This window comes from Trematomus bernacchii, unplaced genomic scaffold, assembly GCF_902827165.1.
Source record: "Trematomus bernacchii unplaced genomic scaffold, fTreBer1.1, whole genome shotgun sequence".
NCBI classification, from domain to species: Eukaryota; Metazoa; Chordata; class Actinopteri; order Perciformes; family Nototheniidae; genus Trematomus; species Trematomus bernacchii.
Window position 1 is genome coordinate 8,582,992 of NW_022987313.1, and position 9,126 is coordinate 8,592,117.

Sequence of the window (9,126 nt, forward strand, 5' to 3'; positions counted from 1 at the left end):
ATAGCTGCGAGCCAGAGCGCATGCGCAAATGTCTTGTGATTGGTCACATGAAACATAACCAGGAAGTGAGATGCTGCGTTAAGTCAAATTCATACAGTAAGGCAATTTAACAGCTGAACAATACGATGCGAGTATTAATATTGCTGTCACATTCTGTAAATTAAAACTTTATTGCAGCCGGACAAATGAGTGTGAGAGCTTTGTGGATTATTTCGCACGAAAAGGGCGAAAATGTGTCTTTACGCTTCGCAAGGTATGTATACAAGACTCTCATATCATGTCCTGTTTACAAACGTGTATATACCACAGCAGCCTTCTAATGTATTAAAGTCTCTGCTTATCGACTGGAGTGTTATGTAAAGTATTGTGTCTCCCCCCCCACAGGAGGTTTGCTACTGTGGAGCACCGTGCAAAGATCCTGGCAGGTTCCTCATATACAGCAGTCCCAGAAGATAACACTGTGCTGCAGCTCCTGCTCACTGAGTTGGGGCTCTCAGACCCAGACAAACCCTTTGTAGCTCTCAGAGATGATTGCCTTTATCGTCAGCGGTCACCAGCCCTGGAGCTGAGGGTGGACAGCCCTGGAAAGGGAATGCTTTGGCCAGTGTTGGCAATCTCCCACGGGCCTATTACCCTTGCTTGTCTGCCTTTAGTGGATGCTCCTGCTGAGCCACGGCCAGCCCTTGCAAGCCTGCTGTCTGTCTCTCAGGGCCTCACTCTCTTGGCAGGTCTGCAGACTTTTCTCCTAGGCTCTGGGAGTAAGCCTGATAGTGAGGTGCTGGCCTCTCGCCTGGCGATGCTGCCCTCTGTACTCCTGCAGGTTTGTCCACTTGGCACACCCCTGGATGTGCCACTACCGGGGGCTCCTTCTACACCCACAGTGCCCACTCCTGCTGAGAACCAGAAGCAGCCAGCCTGGAAGACAGGGCTCCACCGCGGTCGAGCTGCGGTGAACGTAGCACTTATAGAAACCGTACGCTCCATGCAGTATGGTAACCGCAGCAGACAGGACTTGTGGGATGTTTATGGCACTGTAACATGCAAAGTAAGAGCACATTGTTAAGGAAAACAAGTCTAACTATTTTTGCCTGTTTCCACTCTTTTCCTTCATTCTTCTTTTTTTGTCCCTGTTTTCAACAGTGTGAAGTGGAAGGGGTGCTCCCAAATGTGATGGTGACCCTCACACTGCCACCAAATGGTTCTCCACTACAGGACATCCTGGTGCATCCTTGTGTCACTTCACTGGATTCCAGCATCCTTACTGCCAGCAGTGTGGATAACTTTGATGGCTCTGCTTTCTCCGGACCATATAAGTTCCCCTTCTCTCCTCCTCTGGAGCCTTTCAGACTATGCAGCTATACATCTCAGGTATGAAACATACATACTGACTTTCTTCTAATTCCAATACATTAACACTAATGTCCCAAGGGATATTGCAATTTTTCATTAGGTCCCTGTTCCCCCTATCCTGGGTTCTTATCAACTGAAGGAAGAAGAAACCCAGCTGCGTGTGTCAGTAACCCTCAAACTTCACGAGAGTGTGAAGAACTCCTTTGAGTACTGTGAAGCACACCTGCCATTCTTTAACAGGTAAGAGACAATATTATTTTAGCACTGAGCACTTGCCAGTGTTTGTTTCCTGTAGATTGAAGAGGTTTAATGCCTCAGACTTCATGGCATCTTTGAGGTTAAGTTCGATGAGATGCAATTCTGTTAATAAGAATAATAAATGATATATAAAGATGTGGAATAATTTACATCTCTAATTCAAAGAAGGTATAAAAAGATTTGTATTAACTACTGATACGTACATTTCTTGTCATTGGAAGCAAACTAAGGTTCTAAGGTTAATTCTATCTGGTAAGGAAATGCAAGAATTAACAAGATAATTACTAATTGCATTAGTGATTACTTTAATATATAGATTGCTGGAAGCAATAAATACGTTGTAACTGTTTTATGGTGTTTTACATCGGCCATTGTAATATGGAACAGAGCTATCCTGCATCTTTATTTAAACTGTATAGTTTTTTGCCAAAAACCATCACTGGTCTCATTAAAATGCAATAAATAAGTCCCCTGAGCTGATTGAATGAGTCCTCTAACAGCCAACTAATGCCCCCAGTAAACCTAATAAACCTAATCTACATGTCTCAGCTCCATTATATGCAGTCATATTATAAAACACTCACAGAATTTGCAGATATATCCCAAAATTATTGCACTTAAAAATGACCCAACCAGAGAATCAGTTTTGTGTCAAATCTATTTTCATAAAATGCCTCTGTTGATTAAAGTGGTTTAACCTAACCACTTTAATCAGTGTGTCTACAGTAACATCTGCACATGGTCTTTGTATCCTGCGCAGGGATCAGTTCGGTGTTGTGGATGTGAAGGTGAGCTCCGGACAACTCGATGTATCAAAAGAGAAAAACCTGCTGGTCTGGAGCTTGGGTAGGCACTGTGCTCATTAGTATCAATGGAAAAAATATAACCTGAATGTAGCTGCATATTGAAAAAAGTAACTAATGCGATGTTTCCCCTCCTCACTGATATTTAGGACAAAAGTTCCCTAAATCTCGCGAGGTAACAATGGAGGGTAAGATCAGCTTTTCTGGGCCGACACCAGGACCTACTGACCCCCTCTGCACAGAACTAACAGCCTATATCAAAGTGAGTTAATGTGTGTTGTGATACTCATGATCCAGTTTGTTTATTTACTGCAGCATGTTACAGCATTCTTTAAACAGCTGATTGGATAAGGTCAATTGGATAAGGCATCTACTAATATAGACTCATTAGGTTGTAAAAGGATTAACACCTCACCTGTTATCTTCACAGTTATATTTCAAAGTGCCTGACATGACACTCTCTGGGTGCTCGGTGGACCAGCATTCGGTGCAGGTTTATTCCTCTTCAAAACAACGTACTATAACATGTAAGCTAACAATGGTTTATTAAATAGAAAATGTGGCTGTATGTGCGTTTTCTGAAACTAAAATAAATGTCCATCTGTCTTATTTTCAGCACGAGAACTTCAATCCAAAGAGTACTTCATATGGAATTCAACAGGAAGTGCTCCGGTATCCTCTGGGCAGATGATGCTGTAGCATGGATACTGTACATGGTGCTCAATAACTGGACTGAAGACTGTCAAGCATACACTGTGATCCAGACCGGATATGTGACCCCATGAAATGTGTTACTACACTGTTGTTACTGAGGAGCTTACAAATGATAGAGCATTTAAATAACATTTATAATACATTTACATATAAAAGACTGAATCATTTCGTTTTTATTCAGTGCTGTTCACAATGTGCAAACCTTGACTGGCAGAGGTATTGATTTTGTTTACGGATGGTTGCTCTTGAAAAAAACTACCTGCCCCTCTAGTCCAACTTCTTTTATCCCCCAACCCTCCCCTCAAATTTATCCCATTGCAGACACAAGGGCCACCCCTCGCTCTGACAGTCCCACTTCAGTGACTCTCCATCAGCCGGATAATTAGCAGCTGGGGCCTTGTCATCAGCTGTTGTGGAGCTGGAGGGAGGGGGGGGGGGGGCGGCTGGGCTGTGAAAGGCCTGGCTGCTCTGGCCAGTGTCTTGGCTACAAAAGGTTCCTCTTTTAGAGCTGGCAGGAGTCCTTGCCCCCTTCACCAATCACTCCCCCAACCCTTTTGACCCCATCCCCGCCCTGTCAACTAGTGGCTAGTTCAAACACTCCACCTCTCTAACCAGACGGTGATTGAGCGCTGACCCTCGGGCCCTCTGAGACTTTAAAGCAGCCGGTCCCTTTCAGCGAGCAGGAGCTGCCTAATTGGTGAAAAAGTCACAAGGATGGAAGTGGTTGGGACGCCTCTTGAAGATACACAGGTGCTTTAACTTAATCCGTATAAAAACGATACAGTTATAATTTCAACATTCGTTGTTGTAAAACGAATAACAGTGTAGATAAACGGATAACAGTGTAGATGACACTTTATAATCAATTCATACAAAATATATATATGATTGGCATACCAGATGTTTCTCACAGTTTACATTTATTTTATCTGAACTATAATGGGTTTTATATGAACTCATACGTACTAGGAAAGCTCAACTTCAGTGTATTTAGTTAAATGGATAACCAGCGGATGAAGGGTTAAATCAAAGGAGATTGTGCCCCCACTATTCCTCAGCAGCCAGACTCCTCTGAGTGCCCTCATTGTCTGCTGTTGGCCTCTTGTGCCCCTTGCTGGTCCAAATGCTACATTCTCACGTGGATTTCCACTCAGAAGGCTGACCATGACCAATCCTCTGTCAATTGGAACCAATTGCTCACACGGCATCTTTCACCTTCTTTTTATGTAGCAGTACGGAGTGGCAGACACCGAGACCTCTCGGCTCTCCCCCTCCACGATGATTTGGCTTTAAGGCCCAGTGTGTGTGGCTAGCGAACTGGAAAAGGAGAAGTTTTTTGAAGAGTTGGGCCACTCTAAATCTCCTCAGTATCCCAATATGTGGTCAGTCTGGCTCCTCATGTCTGCAGTCAGTGGCCTCTCACTGGCAGACTTTGCTTTGTTGATTGAACGGCTTGCTAAGGACTAATTTTGTATGTATTGCTCTGCTTCAGTGCCTTACGCTCATACCTCTTGCTCTTTCATTCTACAGTGGTTTTCAGAACAATACATTATTTATTTCCTTATCGTTTACTATTTTTTTCAAGCATACAGGAAACATTTTTGTACAATGTTCTCACGGGCCAAAATGAATTTGTCAAACTAAAGCAGCAGTTTGGATCGTAATTAATCATTTTGAGGCTTGCATAGCCTTCATTTATTCATTTAAGTGATCTTTTATACCGAAAGGTGTACAAAACATTAAATACACTATTACAAACACTGAAGCTGTTATCCTGTGTACTTCACTGTGTCCCTCAGCCCAATAATGACACCCAGTGGTTGAGTAATAAAGGTAATGTAAGCCTTTGATTTCTTTAATACAGTTAAATGCTTATTTCATCTATTCAAATAGTTCTAGTCAGCCACCGCCAGATAATCTTAGCTTGTTTAATTCCCGTCCAGCCCCCTGCTGAGCACTGTGATCCCAGCAGTGTTCCTCTAACGCACTGTGCCTGAGGACCAGGATTTAGTCGGCCGCTGCGGCCCCAGGTGTTTGGTGGGAGTCCAGCTCCTCTTCGCCTCTCTAAGCCCGCTAAGAGCCGGCCTCAGGGAGACCACTTGAAGAATGATGGTCCAATTAGCAGTTTACTGTTTTCATTATAATTATTGTTCAAGAGCTGCAGATCTGTTTAAATAATGGGATACCTTTGTACAAAGATGTTGTGCTAATTTCTATAACAAAAGCCCAGTAATAGAAAAGAAGCTTCAAAGCTGGCTGATTTGAATCCCAACTCTTTGAACTTAATGTAAAATGTTGGCTATCAACATGGTAGGTAAAATGAGCCTGACTGCAAGTGTTCTCACTGCTTTCACCCATAGAGGGCGTCATAAACTCAGCCATGAAGGAAGTATCCCCAGAACACCAAGAGTTTTCTTTATATTGCAAGGTGTTTATGGCTTATTGTGCCAGATCCCTCTTGCACCTCTTATCCTTGCTGTCTGACAGCTTCTGGCAGATTCAGACCACATACAACCATCCCTCTGGGTGGTGTCCCTGTCTTCTATTCCCACCATTTCCCTTTCGTTTGTCCATAATATGTTTTTGTCTATATATGGGCATCTCTGTCCAGTGTGTTCATTCTTTTCCTCTCTGTTTCTGGGACCTCTCTCTCCCTGGATCCCATCTTCTTTGTTCGGCTGGTTTCGCTGTCTCCCTTCACAAAGGTGAGGTAGAAAGGTTGGGTCTAGAAGGCAGCTGGGATCCAGCCTTTCTCCTGTGGTCTCGTCCCAGAAGATGTCCCTCTCTGTGGGACTCCTCACCAGTTTCAGCCTCTGGATGCCCTCTGTATTTGGACCTTCAACTTGAGGGCCTAATGAAATCATATTTAGACCACATTCAGACATTTTGTATCAAGCTTCCTTGTTAGAATAACAATTTGCAATCTTACCGTTAACTGAGTAGACGACCTTATGTCTTCTCTGCTCTCTGGCCTGTCGGTGGTGAGCTCGCCGCTGCCGATGAGCCTGTTGGGTGAGAACTGTTTGGGCCTCCAGAAATCCTCCCTAGAAATTCACAGAGCCACAAGAGGCCATTGGTGTGAGAGTACTTATTTATATTCTACTCTTTACTCCAGTATGTGTCTTTGACAGGTATAATTAAATGTTTTCAGATTTATCTTGAGTAACCGGTTAGATTAATGTTTGATTGATTTTGACATAATAATAATAATAAAATAATAATAATAATACATTTGTTTTGGCAGCACAAGCTGAGTGCTATAGTCCTGTAATATTGGACAGAAGGTAAACTTCTACACGGCCAATTTATCCAACACTCAGCAATTTAGACAAAAACAATCTAGATTGATGAATAGCACTGCAGTATTTAAGAAAAATATGAATTTTTGAATTTGGTGGTAACAGTCTTAAAGTAAAGGGTCTAGCATTACTTATTCAACCACTACAACAAATATGTATTACAATATATTTATATATGTAATTGCGATGTATGTGATCGTGTTAATATATTCCCTTTGGACAGACGACTTTGTCTGCAATATTGGCAGTTATAGAGGGGGCTTCTCTGTTCCCTGTACCCTGAAAATAGACCCCATTGAGGGCCAGTCATGGCTGTAGACCACCCTACTTTCCAATCCGTAGATACTTTAATCAGATCCACTGGGACTGGAAGAGCCCTTACTCACAGCTGTTTCCGTCTCTTCTTCGCTCTTTATTTCCCCCCTCATTGTAAGCACTGCGGCACACTTTAATTTTGCCTCAATTTAAAAAAAGCACGAACTGAATTATTGATGATACAGATGCACTTAATTCCCTACTTTGTCAAGCTGCTTTACCTGAATCATTCTGCCGGTGCCACAGCTTCCTGTCTGGCCGATTGTAGAAGACAGGCGGACACCCCCATCTCTGCATCCCCTGCCCTGCAACAAACAGAAACATTTCTCATTGTGTCGTGAGATATCATGGGGGCAGTGACGCTGGCACAGCAACCATATGTTTATTTTCTTTTGTATTACCATGGCAATTTGAGTGGCAATGCTTGTGTGCCCAATTTGCAGGGCCAGTGGTTGGAGTGTCTGAGGAGGAAATAATAATGATGGCATGTCTGGGTACAAATCTCAACCAGTCAGAAACAATAATACAAAATGATGTCTGCCAGAGTCCTAGCCGGGGATTGAATGGATGAAAAACTTCTCATATGAATCAGGCAACAATAATAGCCTTTTATAGTTAATATAACATATATTAACCTGCATTCTTCGGGGTGGATGTGAGTGAATGATGCTTGAATTGTTACTTTGCTTTGATGGGATGTTTCCTGCAAAGCATGGTTCTTACAACACACACATGCAGACAATCAGTATCACAACACATAGTGGACTGTACAAATACAACTGAATGGGAATGAAACACCAGAGACATGAGACTTACTAACCTGAGAGTGTGGAAAGAGTTATTTCCTGTCTCAGTGGAGGTAAGGTTTTCTTTTTCTGTGCCAGAGATACCGATGGCTGCTCCACACTGACGGGCAGAGCGGGGACGGTCCATTGTGGTTCAGGCTGTGCCCCCTCCTGCAGGCTATTACACGGAGCCACTTTAAACAGCTTGGGTCTGGAGCCTGTAGAGCCCATTGACTTGCCCCTTGTCCTAATGCTGTCAAGCCAAAATACTAAATTCTACTCTAGCACAAGAATGTTCAAAGTTAGTTTATCTTTCTTCAGGTTTAGTTTAGTCTTTACTAATACTAATCTCACCTTTTTAAAGTCTTCTCGTCAGAAATGCAGGTTCTGTAACTGTAGGTCCACCGTTTTTGTTGAATTTTTCCAAACATGTTAATTCCCTAAGAATTGTTTGGCTCTTCTTTTAAAGACATCAATAACAGAATAACTTAACGTATAACATTAAAACAAGCCTGGTGGTCCTCACATCTCCCCTGCTGGCGAAATGATTGTTTGTCCCGACGCATCTCTGTCAAAGTAAAACCGCAAAAAACACTTTTGGTAGTGCTTAAAGGAGTAGGTGTGTACTTCAGCGCTGCCTTCATACTTGACTTCATTATAATGAGCTAGGTTTCTATGGCAACTCTCCCTACAGGTTACTTTGTAACTCATAAGTTAATGCTTGAAAGAACCTGTTATTTCCATATTGGAAAGCCCGGAGGGGTAGACGGCAAATCTCTGGGAAATTGTTAACTGACTAAAAAATGTGACTTCATGAGTAAACAGAAGAACACATGGGGTGGACAAACTGTGTTACAAAGGTTTGTCCTTTTCGGCTGCATGTCAGATAAGACAGTAGTTGTATCAGCGCTTTATACTGTAGACTATTTCATATAACTTTTGGCCTTAAAGCAAGCCTATAGATTATGTAGTAATTATTTTCCAAACGGTTTCCCTTTATGTATTACATTTTTTTAATAGACCATCTTTATCACTTAAATTATTTAACTTTTTCTTCTATTGCAGCATCTACAGTTTGGATAGAGTGTTTTGGCCTTGTTTGGAGCACTATTGGTTGTCTTATATTACTTTTCAGTGCTGAGTGCTTGCCTTTTTTAGAAAATGATACAGTTTGGCAATCAACTTGTTATATGACACGACCTTGCGAGTTTTGTAATTCTTTCTAATTCATGCTTTTCACACTTTCCTCATGTTCTGTCTGCCCCATATTTATCTACAAATATTTCCAATAAGAATGTGTACAACAATCTGTTATTATGGCAAACGCTGTATTTAACATTCATTACATAAGGCCCCTCTCTAACGTCTCTTATCAGCATCCAGCAGAACTAAATACTTAACATTATAATTAAGATTTGAACATTACAAATGCCTCTGCTCATTCTAGCTCATTTATTTTAATATGTTAAAATGTCACTGCGGTTGTTTAGCTGAAAGTGTCACCTCAGCAAATGCTTCATTAAAGGTTTCAACTCACTGACTGCACTCCAGCAGTCATAAATACACTGTGGTGTTAAACTCTCGGGATTGTGTGTGTGTGCA

The 9,126-nt window shown here is 42.1% G+C and overlaps 1 protein-coding gene across 1 annotated transcript; it reads left to right on the plus strand.

Moving 5' to 3' along the window:
* The first annotated feature begins 65 nt into the window (after positions 1–65).
* ap5m1 (adaptor related protein complex 5 subunit mu 1) lies at positions 66–4,890 on the plus strand. The gene is made up of 8 exons (XM_034125742.1): positions 66–253; positions 385–1,045; positions 1,141–1,368; positions 1,451–1,590; positions 2,369–2,454; positions 2,561–2,673; positions 2,842–2,938; positions 3,028–4,890. The coding sequence occupies exons 1-8, from the start codon at positions 186–188 to the stop codon at positions 3,108–3,110; spliced, it is 1,476 nt and encodes a 491-aa protein (XP_033981633.1). The 5' UTR covers positions 66–185; the 3' UTR covers positions 3,111–4,890.
* Positions 4,891–9,126: the final 4,236 nt, after the last annotated feature.